This window comes from Candida dubliniensis, chromosome R, assembly GCF_000026945.1.
Source record: "Candida dubliniensis CD36 chromosome R, complete sequence".
In the NCBI taxonomy this organism is placed as follows: domain Eukaryota; kingdom Fungi; phylum Ascomycota; class Pichiomycetes; order Serinales; family Debaryomycetaceae; genus Candida; species Candida dubliniensis.
This window is the reverse complement of record NC_012867.1, coordinates 278,711-296,343: the sequence shown is the minus strand read 5'-3', so window position 1 is coordinate 296,343 and position 17,633 is coordinate 278,711. Positions and strand designations below refer to the sequence as shown.

General features: G+C 32.4%; 7 protein-coding genes across 7 annotated transcripts, besides 1 other annotated feature; 4 read left to right on the top strand and 3 right to left on the bottom strand. All coding sequences in view use genetic code 12, as the record gives it.

Annotated features, from left to right (window-relative positions):
- Positions 1-177: 177 nt before the first annotated feature.
- CD36_26240 (anaphase-promoting complex subunit, putative) lies at positions 178-2,751 on the top strand (the record flags this gene model as incomplete). Its single annotated transcript, XM_002421674.1, has 1 exon — positions 178-2,751. One exon carries the CDS (start codon positions 178-180, stop codon positions 2,749-2,751), a length of 2,574 nt encoding a protein of 857 aa, XP_002421719.1.
- Positions 2,752-6,823: 4,072 nt separating this feature from the next.
- Positions 6,824-8,395, bottom strand: CD36_26230 (permease of the major facilitator superfamily, putative; the record flags this gene model as incomplete). The annotated part of the gene is made up of 1 exon (XM_002421673.1): positions 6,824-8,395. The coding sequence occupies one exon, from the start codon at positions 8,393-8,395 to the stop codon at positions 6,824-6,826; it is 1,572 nt and encodes a 523-aa protein (XP_002421718.1).
- A 2,014-nt stretch (positions 8,396-10,409) lies between these two features.
- Positions 10,410-12,141: a mobile genetic element.
- CD36_26210 (transposase, putative) lies at positions 10,997-11,371 on the top strand (the record flags this gene model as incomplete). The annotated part of the gene is made up of 1 exon (XM_002421672.1): positions 10,997-11,371. One exon carries the CDS (start codon positions 10,997-10,999, stop codon positions 11,369-11,371), a length of 375 nt encoding a protein of 124 aa, XP_002421717.1.
- A 164-nt stretch (positions 12,142-12,305) lies between the features above and the next one.
- Positions 12,306-13,799, top strand: CD36_26200 (subunit of endosomal Vps27p-Hse1p complex, putative; the record flags this gene model as incomplete). The annotated part of the gene is made up of 1 exon (XM_002421671.1): positions 12,306-13,799. The coding sequence occupies one exon, from the start codon at positions 12,306-12,308 to the stop codon at positions 13,797-13,799; it is 1,494 nt and encodes a 497-aa protein (XP_002421716.1).
- A 290-nt stretch (positions 13,800-14,089) lies between these two features.
- On the bottom strand, positions 14,090-15,268 carry CD36_26190 (NADPH dehydrogenase, putative; the record flags this gene model as incomplete). The annotated part of the gene is made up of 1 exon (XM_002421670.1): positions 14,090-15,268. One exon carries the CDS (start codon positions 15,266-15,268, stop codon positions 14,090-14,092), a length of 1,179 nt encoding a protein of 392 aa, XP_002421715.1.
- Positions 15,269-16,314: 1,046 nt separating this feature from the next.
- CD36_26180 (protein transport protein Sft1 homologue, putative) lies at positions 16,315-16,611 on the top strand (the record flags this gene model as incomplete). The annotated part of the gene is made up of 1 exon (XM_002421669.1): positions 16,315-16,611. One exon carries the CDS (start codon positions 16,315-16,317, stop codon positions 16,609-16,611), a length of 297 nt encoding a protein of 98 aa, XP_002421714.1.
- A 55-nt stretch (positions 16,612-16,666) lies between these two features.
- Positions 16,667-17,491, bottom strand: CD36_26170 (F-actin capping protein subunit alpha, putative; the record flags this gene model as incomplete). The annotated part of the gene is made up of 1 exon (XM_002421668.1): positions 16,667-17,491. The coding sequence occupies one exon, from the start codon at positions 17,489-17,491 to the stop codon at positions 16,667-16,669; it is 825 nt and encodes a 274-aa protein (XP_002421713.1).
- Positions 17,492-17,633: the final 142 nt, after the last annotated feature.

The window sequence follows — 17,633 nt, the reverse complement described above, 5'->3', positions numbered from 1 at the left end:
AAAAACAGGAAACAAAAAACGAAAACAAAAACAAAAGCAGAAACAATTTCAAACGCAAATACAAAACGAATACATTAACCAAACTGATCAACTGATAAGCAATAAATAAACGAACATCAATAAAAAAAATACAAATCCAAAAGTCGGGGAAATCTATAACTCACTAACTATAATCTAATGCATTCTACTACAACCGGAGCAGGAGGAAGATCAGGATCAAGATCAAGATCGACCTCAGCAGCAGGAGCAGGAGCAACAACCACGTCATCATCAACAGCAAGAATATTAGGTCCTACTCTTTTCCAAGATGAAACTAATTCTAGCGCTAACCCCAAATATATTCAACAATATTTAAGATCGATTATCATTCATTCATTAGATACATTGAATTATCAGAATGCCGAATTTGCCAGTGAAAGATTATTAGCTTTAATGGAACAACAACGTGACCAACAGATATCACAACAGCAGAATCACCACCAACAACAACAACAACAACAACAACAACAACAAAGAGATGAAGAAAGCGATGACTTTTTAGACTCAATGTATTTATATTGTCTTGTTTTATACCGACAAGATAAATATAAAACTTGTTATTTTAAATTGAGTAACTTGAAAAAGTTTGATCATCATTTAAGTTGTTCATTTCTTTATGGTAAATGTTGCTTAAAATTGAATAAATTCAAAGAAGGAATATTTCATTTAATTAAAACTAAGAAATATCACGATATAAATAATACTAATAACACGTCTAAATTTTCTGGCACAAACACAAGCAACAACAATGACCGATTTAATAAATTCAATTATGAATACAATCGTAACATCAGTTCAGATATATCACTGATTTATCATATATTGGGTGATTTATATCGGGAGGTAAATGATTTGAAGAATAGCTGTATGAATTATACTTTATGTTTGAAATTAAATCAATTTGATTTTGAAGCATTTCAAAAATTATGTAAATTGGGAGTTAATATTAGGGTCAAATCAATTTTCAAATTTCAACATCAACCATATAGTAAAAATAATATTAATAATGCATTCACAAGTGCAAATGCAAACTCACATGCAAACAATGAAGGTCCAACAATACCTGATTTAACGAATCCATTTACTGATAGATCATTCAACTCAAAACTAACCCCATCTATTCATGTTGACGAATTTAATTTTTCAACACCAAGAGTGAAAACTACGAATGCTAGTACAAGTTCTGATGCCCCATTACGCAAATCAAATTTAAACAATGGATCAACAGTGAATACAAATTCAAACAATGGCGGTGGTACTGGTCATACCAATAATCCTAATTCTATTGCTGCTGCAGCTGCAGCTGCTACCGCTGCCACGGCTAGTACAACAAATAATAGCAATACCAATCATGATTTTGAGTTTACCAAACCTAATTACCCCGATGATAAAAGAAAGAGTCAAAGCACTTATTCAAGAATAACGTCAAGATTAATTTCTCAACCGCAAAACCATCACCATCACCATCACCACCAGCAACAACAACAACAACAACAACAAACAGGATCTTCACAGATGGAAACACCCAAAAAGAGAAATTTGAAACGGAATAACTCGGCAACATTAGATCCAATGTATCAACAGGGCACTTCAGCATCTAATTCAACTGCAAATTCAATTTCAGGAATAGGTGGTGCAACATCACCAGCAACGTCATCTTCTACTGCCTCGGCATCTTCACGATCTTCATCGTCCTCTATCATAATCACCAAAGAGATTGAAAAAAGTGAAAAACACCTTTTACAATTATATTTGAATTTAGGGAAGAGTTATCGAAGCATGTGCAAGTATGATTGCTACAAAGCCATAAGAATGTTGGAAACGTCTTTGAATGAATTTGAGAAAAATACACCGTGGGTTTTGAGTAAATTAGGGAGATTACATTATGAAATTGTTAATTATCCTCAATCGGAATTTTATTTCACTAAATTAAGAAGATTGGACCGCACTCGTTTACAAGATATGGAATATTATCTGACGTTATTGTGGCATTTGAATAAAAAAGTAGAATTGACTTATTTAGCCAATGAATTACATGATTTACAACCTAATGCTGCCATCACTTGGTGTGTTATAGGTAATTTATTTTCATTAATCCATGAACCCAATGAATCAATCAAATGTTTCAATAGAGCAATTAAATTGGATAAAAAATTTACTTATGCTTACACATTAAAAGGTCATGAATATTTTAGTAATGATAATTATGAAATGGCATTAGAGAATTTCCGGATCAGTTTATTATTAGATCCTCGTCATTATAATGCCTTGTATGGTTTAGGTATGATCTATATCAATCTTGGTGATTATGAGAAAGCCGATTATCATTTCCGTAAAGCGATTTCTATTAATCCAATCAATATAATTTTGATTTGTTGTTGTGGTATGGTGTTGGAAAAATTGAATAAACGAACTTTAGCCATTAAACAATACGAATTAGCCCATAAATTACAACCATTAAATCCATTACCAATTTTTAAATTGGGTCAATTATATTTTAGTTTGAAAAATTATCTGTTGGCATTGAAAAATTTCGAAATATTGAAAAATTTAGCTCCTAATGAAGCAAGTGTCCATTTCTTATTAGGACAATTGTATAATTTACAAAATGATAAATTTTTGGCGATTAAAGAATTCACAGTTGCTTTGAATTTAGATCCAAAGGGTAATTATTTAATTCGTGAAGCCATGGAATCATTGAAAAAAAGCTGAAATATTGAAGTTCAAGTTTAAGTCTATATAGTACCATGTTTATGTATTGTTTTAAATGAATTATTAAACTATACGTAATATCAGTAAAGGCGAGGTAAATTTTTAAAATTTGAAACTATTTTAAAAATCCAAATTCCTACCCTATGTATGTTTATATGATTTTAAAGTTAAAAACTAATATAATACTGGCATAATTGTTCCCCTTGAGAAAACAGAAAGGGAGCAAAAGAAAAACTTGTTAGTGAGTTTTAGACTTTTCTCAACAAATCTGATTGTTAATTTGTTGGGAATACTACTACTAGGGTGAATTACATTCATTATGTGGAAGGATTATAATTACCATAGCTTGACGAATTATGGGAAGTAAAATCCCGGTTGCAAATTTGCAACATTCTTTTTTTTTTTTTTCAGAAAGAGTTCAATTCTAAAGGGAAATGAATTATTATGGATTACAAAAGAATTGGAAATCTCAAAGGTCTGAATACATTTTAATCTTATTTTAACTGATTTTGAGACGAGGCTTCAAATTAATACATCTATCTAAAATAAAGTGGTGCTACTTTAGCAATCACGAAGCTTATACATTGCAGAAATATGTTACTTGTCACATTATGTACCCATATTGAACAAGAAGTAGAAAGATAGAATAATTGTACAATAATATATATATATATATATATATATATATATAAGTACTAGCACGAGCATGAGGAAGAAGAACAGAATTTAATCCATTGTTTAGAGTTAACACATCCAAATAATCCACTCATTTCAAAATCTCAATTACTGTTGCTTATGATGCCCTTAGAATTCCCACATTTACCACCAAATAAAATTGTTGAAGTTAGAACCCAGACAAGTAGAAATGGTTTAACGTTTTTCATAGTTCGGTTTAATAACTATTTAATTAGAGAAGTGACTGAAACACAATTGCAAAGAGCAGCACCGAAATTATATGCAAAAATTAAAGCCGATAAAAGATTCCGTAATGGGAAATGCATTTAATTATTACACTTTTCAAATTTTCATAATGTGTATAACATGCTAAGTAGCATTTTATTATAGACTTCTTCTATATACTTAGGTTGTTTATACAATAATCTATAGTTTCTGATTGTAAATTAGTCATGTTATTTTCCAAATTGTGATGTGGTGTAATTAAGGGCTTTTTTTTTTTGGCTATATTCATTAAGATGCTACCAAATAAACTAATACAAAATGTCAAATGTGAAATGTGAAATAATCTTATGAATAGTGAAACAAAGAATGTAATTGGTTTTTCTGTATTTATATTAACTAACTTTTAATCCTCTTGTAGATTTTGAATAGAATTTGTATGGTACTCAGTCGTCATCATAAGATTCTGTAGTTGCACTTTTCAATCAGCTTTAATGAACACTAGAATTAAGGATTTTGCTTTATCAAGTACAATAGAGTTTTGCGTGTAAAATAAGCATTTCTTATTACGATTGAACTTTTTTCAAGGAGAATATTATGTTGAGTTGTTTTTACAGAGGTCTATTGCTTTCTTCCTATACAACTATGTTCTACTATGCAATAGAACTATAGAATTAGATAAAGTAAAGCTTAAACACCATTCTTCTTCACTTATGTAACTGATCAACTTCATGATAATATATAAATAGATACAGAAACATCACCCAAATTCAAAAAATAATATCATAGAATACAGATTTTCACTTGCATATCATTAGATAATCAAGGCGAATCCCTATAATTCAACAATTTTTTTTTAAAAGAATCTCCTACAATGCCATTTTCCAGACCAAGAGTACCTGCTAGTGTTGAGTACCATAATACAGAGAATAATGCAACTGTTTATGTGGCTGATCTGAAAAATGGTGATAAAGTTATGAAAATGACTTTACCAGAATTGAAGGAAAAATATCCTTCTGAGTATGCTGATTACAAAGCCCTTAGAGAAAGGGAAAAAAAGGAAGCAAGAAAGAAAAAGAATTGAGCGATTTATATTTTTGTCTTTGTGAAATTGGTGATGCTTACAAATTTATGTGTATCCAGATAAATAAACCTTCTATAGTTGTTTAGAATATGTGTATCTAGCTTTGAATGTTGAAAATCCAATTATTATTCTATCACACTATTTGTAGTAGCTGGTTAAAATTGACTTTGATGTAAAGTAGAAATGCTACCACGTGTAGAAAGAATATTTTTACATAGACAAGTATTCATCAGAAGACCCTTGCAATTCTCAGTATATCCTTTCTTATGTTAACTTTGTCTCCCAATTCTTGAAGTTATAATACAGAAATGGAAAATTACATCAAGCTTAAGTCTTTAAGTTTGTCCAAACTATGCAAGTTAAGTTAAGTTAAGTTAAAGTCTAAACCATTAACCTTCTGGTCATTCTCAACTTTGATTCTTGATCATTTTAAAAGGTTTGAAAAATATTGATGACGTACCCTTTAAAATTCATGTTGCAATAAAAAAAAATTAACTTAACAAAGTTGAATAATTATCATTGCTTGTTATTGGCATTGTCTAAATTTAAATAGAAGTATAATCTTTTATTAACATATATATAGTGGTACAAGTTGAGGGGGGAAACAAAACAGATCATATTTTTGTATATCAATCTCTCATCAAAAACAAACAAATACACTAAATCAAATTATTACTATTGTCATGCTGTCAGAGGAAAAAGATTTATCACCCCACAGAATTTCTGATATTCTGACAAGATCAGGTGAACACGGGGAAACTATTGTTGTGATTCGTATGAAAAATCAATTGGTTAGGGAAATGTCCGAAGAAGAGTTTAAACTAGCTGCTCCAAAGCTGTATGCTAAATTAAAGGCCAGACAAGCTCCATCAAAATAGACATGAATATAATTTAGTATACGGAGTTATAGTTTCAGTTGTGAATAAACTTTATTAGTTCTTTAATTTCAATAGAAATACATGATTAACTAGATTGTTGTGACTTTTCAATTTAATTTAGTACTATCAAGATATAATACAGATGGGGGGTCTCGAAGGCATTTCCAGGATTAGTTCTTTCAAGGATTTTGCTTGGTCAGTCTTAAACTTCGAGCTTGGGTTTTCACTTTATAATTTGATAAACACATGTATCTAGTAATTGAGACAATCGAGAATTATTAAATCATAATAGTTTCATTACCAACTTTAAAGTCATTATTCTCAAGTTATCATAAACTTTATTGCTTTGAACTTTATAAAATGACCCGCCCCTAGAAGCATGAATTGGTTAAAGCTAGAGACAATAAACCTAAAAATAAGATGTAATGACCTATTTGGTGTACTCGATTGATAATGTATAAATATCAACAGAAGATACCAAGAATTTGTCATCTCTCAATCAATAGATCACTAAGTCCAAACTCCTGATATTCACAACTATGCCTTTAAAATATGAGCGTTTTGCACCTGACAAGATTGTTGAAGTTCGGTCACACTCTATTAAAGAGGGTAAAAAATATTATATTGTTCGGTTGAATAATTATCTTGACAAGGAAATCAGTGAAAAGGAATTGAAACGATTATCTCCCTATTTGTATCAGCAGGAAATGGTATTACAAAAAGAAGAATGATATCTTTTGCTTTAGAAATATTTGTCTATAATATGGTTGTATATGTGATTAAATATTAGAATAATGCTACAGACAATTATTTTAAGTACGTATTGAGTATTTAGTCTTTAAAGATTTGGTATATCAATGTAAGAGCTTTGCATATTAAACAACCATAAACAAAGTTTTCCACATTCAAAGACCTTTAATTAAAAATTTAAAATACACCATGTATGTATTACATTACAACAGAATTGCTCTCTAGAACTAATTTACCCTGATCTTGTATTTCGTTTAAGTTAGTAAGGGATAATCAGTCAAAGTGTATCTACTACACGACAGCATCTAACCAAAATTTTCTCTGCTTCAAGTAGCTTGAAATACATTTCCATTCCTACAACACCTCAATATTTTGTTACTATAGTCAATGCAATTGAATATATTTTACATGTTAACATTATTATGTACTTTTTTAAAAGCCTATATTACAACCTGTGCAACTTTTAGTATAAGAATCTAAAGTCAGGAGAAATCTTTGACCCATCATTACCTTTACCCAATTCCTTTTGCCAGTCCATGGTGCCTCTTTCAATTCTTTTGTTCAAAACGGTTAATCTTATTCTCAAACCAACGGCGAAAAGAATTGAAAGAACAATGAAAGCCGAATTGCAGCAAAATGCAACTAAGTAACGTGGAGCATCTCCTGATGGGTACAAGTAAGCGTTCCAGATTGAAGTGGAGTTACTCAAACAGTTGACTATGGCAATAGCAGCAGCACGTTTAGCTGGTGGTCTTGGACAACAGTTGGAGATCCAGGTAAGAATAACAACGAATGCACAATAAAGTGAAGGAATCATCAAACACATACTAAAGTAACGAGCACCGATGTTTAAAGAAGCAGCAGCAATGATAAACGCAACCAAGGATAACACCAATGGAATAGTAACATGGTAGAATCTTTCTCCAGAATTATCTGCATGTCTAGCCCAAACATAGGTTGCAATAACAGCAATAACATATGGAGGAGCAGTCAAACATAAAGTAGTAGTTCTATCGAAATTCAAAGTTTGCACCACTGATGGGAAGAAATTAGTGACACCACAAGCAGCAACCAAGAACAGGTGAATGGCACACAAAAGCCAAACTTTAATGTCTTTGCATGCATGAATAAACCCTTGCATTTCTGATTCTTGGGCTGTTTCATCGGAATCATCGACATTTCCAAGATCTCTCTTCAATTTCCACATAATGATATCCTTTTCTTCTTGACTCAAGAACTTGGTATTTGAAGGGTTATCTGGTAAAATAAAGTAAGCAAATGGGACAGTGAGAACAGTGATACCACCTTCAATGATGAAAAGATATCTCCAACCTTCAACACCACCCAAGCCGTCCATTTTCAAAATACCAGCTGCAATCAAACCACTAAAAGCAGAACTAATCAACAGCCCAGCATATAAAATAGAATTTCTGGAGGCAAGTGTTTTTTTATCGTACCAACTTGACAAAATCATTAAAGCACCAGGGAAAAATGCAGATTCGACAACACCAAGCAAAACACGAACGGCAAGCAACCCACCAAAACTTTGAACGGCACCTGTGGCAGTAGAAATAGCACCCCATATAGTCATGACAACAGAAAGATAGATTGATGGACGACCCATTTTGTTCAATAACATATTGGAAGGAACTTGGAAAAGAATGTAACCAACAAATAAGATAGAAATACAGATTTGATATTGGTTACCAACCAAACCAATATCTTTTTCTAAACCACCTAATCTGGCACTGGCCAAATTGTTTCTATCTAAATAGTTCAAAATATATATGAAAATTAACATTGGCATCAATCTCAAATCGATTTTTCTGGTGGTTTTCTTGTCCAATGCTCTTAATTCTTCTTGTGTCATATGTTGCAACAGTGGTGGAAGATTTATATATTTCAAATCACTTATTTCTTCAACTCCAAGATCTGATTCAGAAATATTTGATTTTCTTATTTCGACATGGTCAGATTCGGGTTTGTTTATGATGTCTGACTCAACATGTGACGTTGTTGGTTTGACAGTAGACATTTTCAATGAGGATAGTAATGGTAATTATCAGATAAATAAATGTGTCGAAGGATTAATTTTCAAATGTAAATAAAGCAAAAGTTTCAAGCACTGTGGAAACGGAATGAAATAATAAAAGTAGTAGAGCCTAATTAAATCTTATCAGAAAAGATCTTATAGAAAAATATTTTGGAAAACGAATACAAATCTTATTTATGGAGATTTGTTTGCATTTTTATACTTTTTCTATTGTTGTTATTAAATAAAATTACTAATATGTAGAGGAAGATGAGTTAGTTGGCTAATTGGTTAAGATGACGAAACTATAAAACGATTTGGAATTTGCAACAACCTTGCTTCGTGGGGGATTTGGCATTGTTCTGCATAGTGTGCGGTTTTTGTGTATCGGAGAAACAATAAACCATGAAACTTTTTTTACGTGTTGTTGGGGTTATATGTGGGGGGGGGACAATGAAAAAAGTGGGAATACAAAAAGCACTCATCGTTATGAGCTAATAATTTCGAAGCAGAGCTTTCCCAAATATCATATCATGGTTGGGTTAATTAAGAGTTAATTCAGCACAAACTGTTTAATTATACCAAGAGTTTGACTTTTCTTAGAAACAAGCGGAACTAGCTAAAAATAATGATTTAATCCACCTTGAAAAATAATAGCTTTTTCTTCTTTCTATCATGATATTGAGCAATCTGAATTCAATAGAAGCTGTTATTGTTGAATTCCAAGCAAGGTGGGGAAGAAGATCAATTTCTTTTTTTTTTTTTTTTTTCCAAAAAGACCAATTTTTTTGTAATTACAGCAAAATGAAACGTTTGTTTAGACAGAAAACAAAAAATAGTTTCTCCGAGTGGGGGGGGGGGGGGGGATTTTGTTTGTATTTAGGTGAAACTCTCAACAAAACATGTTTGTGTCAAACAAAAAACCCGTCACCAAGAAAAAAAAATTGCTTTAATCGTCTTATGTTAGATTGATGAACTTATGGAAGCCAAGACTTTAAGAATTTTTTATTTTGGTCCGGATACGGCAAAGTCAAGATGGTTTCGGACGGTTCATGAAACAAAACCTGTTGGTTTAAAGAAATGTGTTCAATGTTTATGAGGAAGTATCTCAAGGGGCACACCTCCTTTGATGATATTTTCATCGAACATAATTTTCAGTTCTGCCGTCTATTCCTACACTAATTTTGTGGTGTTTTTCAACCCTACGATACAGAAAGTCCAAGAACTCTTTTTTTAAGCTGGAATACATGTACGTGATGGTAAATCAACGGAGGAATTAGTTCCCCCAAATATTTTATGGTCAATTTTTCTTGGTATTTTTGCGGAGTAGAGATCATTATTTGCCCAATCACAAACTTCCATTGCTTCTTTGTTGCTATTCTGGATTAGTAAATGGTTGTGTAACGTTTCATTGTGGGGGTCAATTTTTCGTGGTGATCAAATCTTTGGGGGAGAAGCAACTTTAACTGTTAGGTTTCCCCAATGGTATTTGAAAGTTGATCTCGATATTTACAACAATAGTAATGTAATTTAGTTCTTCCCCTTAACATTACCATCTCATTGTTCGTTTCATTCTCTTTGTTTATCTCTTGATTTGCAATTTTTCACTGTTTTGTAATTTTTGTTATTTTTGCAAAACAATTCTCCTCCAAACTTTTTGACCCTCCAAAAAAACGTAAAAACTGAGTTCATTTCAATGAGGATTATTTCAAAATGAAAGCTTTAAGTTTCAAAATACATAAATTTTTTTAAAGGTTGAATATTTCATCCCAGATATGCCAAACACGAATATGACCATAACTCTTTATTACATGATTATGCTTCTTAATAACCACAGCATTGGTAATTCAGTGAATTTATACACAAAGATCTATCTCGTTGAGACATTGAGGTTACCCTAAACCCATTGGACCCTTCATCATTAAGAACTTACGGAATTGTCATAAAATTTACACTGAACATTGCCGGAGGATATATGGTAGCGTGATTGTATGCTTACAAAACAACAACCTCGAAACCACGCACAAAGTTACCAAAAAAAAAAAAGTAAACAAACAAATAACCAATACTCTTTTCATTGTACTTCTTTATTTCTTTAATATGAAAAAGAAAGAAGAAAAAAAGAAGAAGTTGATGAATCAACCATTACACAAGCCATTGATGATTATAAAAATACGAAAACGCTATTTATTAGGAAAGCAGCAGAGAAACATGGTCTAGTTTATCAAACATTGAGGAATCGATTGAATGGTATATTACCACGACGTTTAGCGCATGGCAAGGAGCAGCTTTTGTCTCCAGAGGAAGAAGAGGAGATAGTCAATTGAATTAAAGCATCAGATGAAAAAGGTGAGGCCAGGAACCGTAGTGATGTGCTAGAATATGCTGAACTATTTTTACTGTTAGAAGACAGACAAGCTTATATTAGTGATGCCTGGTTTGAACGATTTAAAAAAAGAAACGGCAGCGTCCCTATTGTTCAAAGAATAAGTATATCCAGTTTGAAAGCAAAAGTAGCAACAGCTGATAAGATAGAAGGATATTTCTCCGAATATAGGCTGATTGTTGAACAACATAATATTCCTCACGAGAACATATTTTATTATGATAAATCTGGGTTTATTATGGGTAAGGCTAAAAGTTCAAAAGTGGTTGTACCTAGCTATGAAAATAGAACCTACGTTAAGTCGACTGAGGGTAGAGATAGTTGTACTGTTATCGGGCGAAGTTTTAGTTGCTGCGATCATCTTTAAAGGACAATATTCAAGAAGTGGTTGGATTGATGATGAAGCTCCAGACTATTACTACTCAGGCTCTAAAAGTGGATATACTACATATTGGTTATCTTGGCGTTGGTTGGAGGAGGTTTTTATTCCCCAAGTAAAAGAAAGAACTAATAATGGAAAAGTTTTGCTTATAATGAATGGGCATGGAAGCCATAAAACTAATAAATTCAAAAAAAACATGGGAAAACAATAATGCCATTCCCTTGTATTTACCTCCTCATTTTATCTATTTGTTACAGCCATTGGACCTTGGAATATTTGGTCCATAAAAAAGTGAAGACAAAACAAATTTGAGAGAATTGGCAGGAATTATTTGTGACATACATCAGACAAAGGCTCTTTATAATGAAATAAACTGAAGCGAGAAGGGAAAAGTTGACTAGGGAAAGAATCATCCAGTCTTGGGAGACAGCTGGCCCTAATCGAATAAACCCTGATAAAGTGCTAAAATCATTACAGTTCATTGTTGAACAAATCAATAAAGAGATAGATAATATAGAATTAGACCCAACAGAGAATACTGAACACGATAATAATGAGATTGGACCACACACAAATGATTTAACAGAGAGAGTACATCAAATTTTTGGAGAAAGAATTGAAAAAAACAAAGTCGCAAATTGTCCAATTAAAAGCACAGCTTTCCCAATCTTTGTTTAATGAAAAATGATTGAAAGAGGCTTCCAAGAATAATAAACCACCAGGTAAAAGCTCAGCTATCCGTATGGATGAGAACCAGGGCTTTAAGAGAGCTGTGCCAGATGTTAAAAATCCTCGTCAAAACCCACCAAAAAAGAAAAAACGAAAAGTATTACAAGATACTATAAATCTTAATAACGGTAACATTAGTTATACCAATGCTGGTAGGAATTGAGTTAGCGTTGAATTTATGTGTTTTATTGTTTTCGTATGTAGTATAAAAATTTGGATAACTGCGCGGATAAACATTTTAGTTGTAGTTTTGAGGAACTAGTAAATTCCTGCATATACATTTATCGCACCTTTGCCTCTTTTTTGAATCACCTTTCCTTTTTTTTTTTGGATCATGGTACCCGGCTATTTTACTATACTACTTTGCCCCCCCTCCCCCCACTATCAATCATCATATCTAGACAACAACAACAAGCATGACTTCATTAGACTTATTGATTAACAAAGCAACTGATCCCACATTAACTTCTGATAACTGGCAATATATCCTTGATGTGTGTGACAGAATTTCAGCAGATCCCGAAACTGAAACTAAACGGGCCATATCTATATTGAAAACCAAATTAACTTCGAAAGATGCCAATGTTGTATTAAGATCATTATCTTTATTGATATCTATAGCTGAAAATTGTGGATCTAGAGTCAAACAAGAAATAGCCACCAAATCATTTTTACAAGATGCTTTAGTTAAGAGATTATCGGATAAAAAATTGCATGCCACAGTGAAATACAAAATATGTGAAGTGTTGACTCAATTATATAATGCATTCAAAGGAGATCCATCATTGAAGCCAATGACTGATGCATATAACAAGGCAAGACTGGAACATCCCAGATATTTTAGTAAACAAACACAGGGCCCTTCAAAACCAGCCAAGAAGGAAAGAACACAACAAGACAAAGACCGTGAAGAAGATGAATTGCAGCGAGCTTTGAAATTGTCGTTGCAAGAATTTGAGCAACAGAAAACCGGAAAAAAGGAGCCTGATGTGAATAAACCTTTGCCAGAGATACAGCCGGAACCAGAGTCCCCTCCAGTCGAAACAGTGGCCACTGTTTCCAAAGTGAGAGCTTTATATGATTTAGTTTCGTATGAGCCGGATGAATTGTCTTTCCGCAAAGGTGATGTCATAACCGTGATTGAATCTGTTTATCGTGATTGGTGGAGAGGATCATTACCTAATGGCAAAGTTGGAATATTCCCATTAAATTATGTGACACCCATAGTTAACAAATCACCACAGGATATTGCCAAAGAAGTTGAAGTTGAGAACAAGTTAATTAATGGAGAGCAGAGGAAAATTGAAAGATTACTAGCAATCTTGTCATCACAACAAATAGAAACTATAAATGAAGATGAAGTAACACAATTATATAACGAGATCATTCCTTTGCGTATTCAATTAGGTAATTCAATTGATAAGTATGGGGCACGTCAGGAAGAATTAAAGGTATTAAACCAACTGTTGAATTCTGAAATCAAGTTATACAACGAGTTATTAGATAAACTGATTTCAAGTAGAGCCAAACACAATACAGGAGGAGCCATGTATCAGATGTCCCCATATCCTACAGAACAATTCCCAGGCCAACTGCAACCTCCACTATCACAACAATATCAACAAGCATACGCACAACCTCAACAGACTAGCAATTACGCACAATCACAAACCATGCCATCTCAATTTACCCAGTCTCAACAGGCACAACCACAATATCACCAGCCACATACTAGAACAGGTTCACAACAAGAAGCTCCACAATATCTGGGATATAGTAATAACAATATCCCCCCACCGCCAGCCACAACCTTTAATCAGTCCCCACCAGCTCAGTTGCAACAACAAGATACAAGTGCAGGATTTGGGAATGCTGTATATAACAGAGCTGCACCTGGACAACCTTACTAATACAATATACGTCCAACTATTTTTCTTTTAATGAAGGAAGTTTAAAGCCGTAGCAGTTTTGCCGAGTTAGCTTTTCTACAACATTTGCTATGTAGATACAAATATCATGTATCATAAAGAAATATATATTTCTTTGAGCTGTATCATCGTTTGGGTTTTCCTTTATTTAGCAATAATGTATAACAGAAAAACTACTTCAAAAACAGATACTATAATAACTATTCTTTCTAAAACAAATTCTCTTACACATCTCTAAAAACATTGACATAGAATCTCCTTTACAATCAACTTCAAGCTAAGGCAACACCAAATACTTTGTTTTCAGGGTCAACTTTGATTTCTTGACCGTAAAATGGGTAAGTATTATAACCATAGTCATCATTGGTATAAAAAGTAGACCTATCATAATCATTCAATGGTAAATCTTTTTTGATTCTATCTGGTAAATCTGGGTTGGCAATAAAGTATCTACCAAAACCAACCAAAGTTCTGTCATCTGAATTAGCGTCATGTTCAATTGTTTCCCAGTTGTTTTTCTTATCATAAGTATAATTACCTCCTTTTAACAATGCACCTTTCCAGATATCGCCAACAAAGTTGACATCACAAGCTTCAACACTTCCATCAGGTGAAAAACGACCTTCAACAACATTGATATAGCCCAATCCTTTACCTTCATCAGCTCTTTTTTGTAATCCTTGAACAATGTATGAATAATCTTCTTTTGCAGTTGGGTTGATTCCAGGTACTTGGAAATTGCTTAAAGGTGATAATCTAATAGCCAATTTAGAAGGATCAACAATAGTTGTTAAATGATCAACAACTTCAAATAAAAACCTGGCTCTATTTTCAATTGATCCTCCGTATTTGTCAGTTCTTTTGTTAGTTCCAGGATGAATGAATTGCTCAAATAAATAACCGTTTGCACCATGTAATTCAATAAAATCAAATCCTGCTTCATCAGCCAATTTAGCTGCATTGGCGAATTGATTATAAATAATATCTTTAATTTCATTATGAGTCAATTCTTGAATTGGATTACCAGCTTTAATAGCATCCTTTTCCGCTTGTTCATGTTCATAAATTGGACTAACACCGGTTAGTGGTAATCCATGTTTCTTTAACAATTTGGCATTACCAACTCTACCTAAAGCCCACAATTGAACCGAAATAAATCCACCAACAGAATGGACTGAATCAGTGATTCTTTTCCAGGCATCTCGTTGTTGATTATTCCAAATTCCTGGAACATTTGGATAAATCCCTTGATTCAAAGAAATCAAAGTAGCTTCAGTAACCAATAACCCACCAGTTTTAGCACGATCGGTATAATATTTTTGCATCAAATCAGTAGGGACATGATCTTTGGTAGCACGGTTTCTGGTGGTTGGCAAATGTGCAATTCTGTGACTAATGGTTTTTTTCCCAATGTTGATTGGCTTGAATAAATTTGAATTTGAAATTGTCATTGTAAGTTGAGGATAATAGTAAATTAGGAAGTCTTGTATTTGAGTGTTTGGTGTAGAAAATTAAATGAAAATAATAATGACAATAGGCTGGGAAATCTTGGACCCTTTTATATGTTTCGGATACTTGAATAATTTCCTTTGCAGCATACTATCTGATGTTTGATTACTAATTTTAAAGATTAAAACACATCTCAAAGTGTGATTAAAATTAAAAGTAAACAAACACTTGTTCCCTTACATCTCATTAATCATCATAGTGTTGTTTTAGGAATTAACTCCGCATTGTCAATTTTCCGTCCGTTCAAAAATTCGCGATCAAATAATCCATTTTAGTCAGCAAAAAGAAAAAAAAAAAAAATGCTCACAAAACACACACCGGTGATAAACCCTAATTAGGAAATAAGTCCTCATGGTAACAGTATGGTTAGGTGCAAAATTGATTTACTAAACAGCAAAGTAATTAGATTCAGTGGACTGAATTTGTGCTATCAATCATTATAAGGTGATAATACCAAAACTGCTTAGAAATGCAAAGAACAATGATGGGGGGTAACGTGCTCGAGTGAGGCAACATCAAGAGTCATTATAACTTCAGTCGGTACTTGATTATTCAAGGGAATGGAATTGAAGGTTGAGTCAATCATTGATTTGCTTTCAGGTAACTAAATCTACATGAGTCCTAGAATTAAGCAAACCATTCGCCAAAGTTTGACTAGTCTTAGTGACGTTTTGTTAGACAACTACTAATTTATGGCATCCAAAGTACATATTTTGACTCTTAATTCATTAACAAAACTAAAAAATTACACATTTTTACAATAAGCTTGTCATAGAATCATAAACATTGATTTGGATGTACCGTAGCAAAGGAAGAAGTTTGGTGAAGTTTTGGTCCAATAGACACGTCAGTTGCAATGATCAAACACACACAAATCTGACATCACTACAATAATAACCACGACGGAAAAAAAAAAGGCTGACTATTCTGTAGCTGTTCCTTATGAACCATATCCATTAGTTTTATTTGATAATACATCACTTTAGTCATGTCAGATACATTATATTCTCAAAGAGAACACCAGAATAATCAGAAATTTGATCAATTAGCATCAACATTACATCAATTCAGAACCACTATAGATGATGATATTCATAATAATATTCAACAAGAAAATTCCCTACTAGATTCGTTGAATGATAATTTTAATTCTTTAATGGTACTGGTTAAACAAACCTCTGGAGAATTAAGAACAGTTATGAATAGAAATGCTAGTCTTACTCGGATCGTTGGAATGATATTGCTTGGATTCTTTATAATTTGGATGTTGTATAAATTAATATAAGAGACAAACAAACAAAATAATAAACTTATAATATATTTATAAACATGTATTTATTTCACTTTTTATTGACTACATCACTACCTAATCTATAGTTACCAATAGCTGACCCCCAATTAATTTTTGATCTGGTAACTGGTAATAATCTTCGTAAATTCTTGAATGTTTTTTGATTCAAATTATTAAATTGTTCAACAATTTTAACCATAGTGGCGTTCTCTTGCTCATTAATAAAGTTGACAATTTTAGATGAATCATTAATCAAGTTACCACTTTGTAATGTTGAACTATTATTACTGTTGATAGACTCATTGAATTTCAATCTGACATTACCATCTTCAAAATAATGAATATCTAAATCAATATTACCTTTAATCTCTTGTTCAGTAATCAAATAATTTGATTTCCATTGTCCTGTATAAAAATTGTCATGATTGGCTCGTTGCCCTATAATAATCACTCTCAATTGATCTTGATTTTCAGGGATAACTGTAAATGCAAAATTTGATGGATAATAATCATCACCATATTGCGTCAATTTTTGAATTAATTCATTATAACTGTTGCCGTTGCTGTTGTTATGATAAGGTTCAACATCAATGATCTTTTGATTCAGCCAATCAACATTGAATAATTTGTTATTAACATAATCAATATATTTGGAAGAATTTTCATCCTTGCTGTATTTTGAAATAATAATATTATCAATGCTAATTATATTATCTTGAGCATATTGTTCAATACTATCTTGAATCAATGAATTGGTTGACGATGTTGATGTCCCTTTAGTTAATGAGGATAATGATTGTGATACCTGTTTTAATTCAGCTGGAGGTGCTGATTGGATTAATGAGTCAACAAGTTCGTTGAGTTTGATTGACATTGCAATGGTAGGTTTTAAGTAAGTTGAGGTTATGGATGTTGTGTGGTAATCTATCAAAATACAAATAGTACTGTTAAAGAAATTTAGAAAAAATTGGAATCAAGAAACAGACAACAACGAGCGAGCAAACAAATAAAAACAA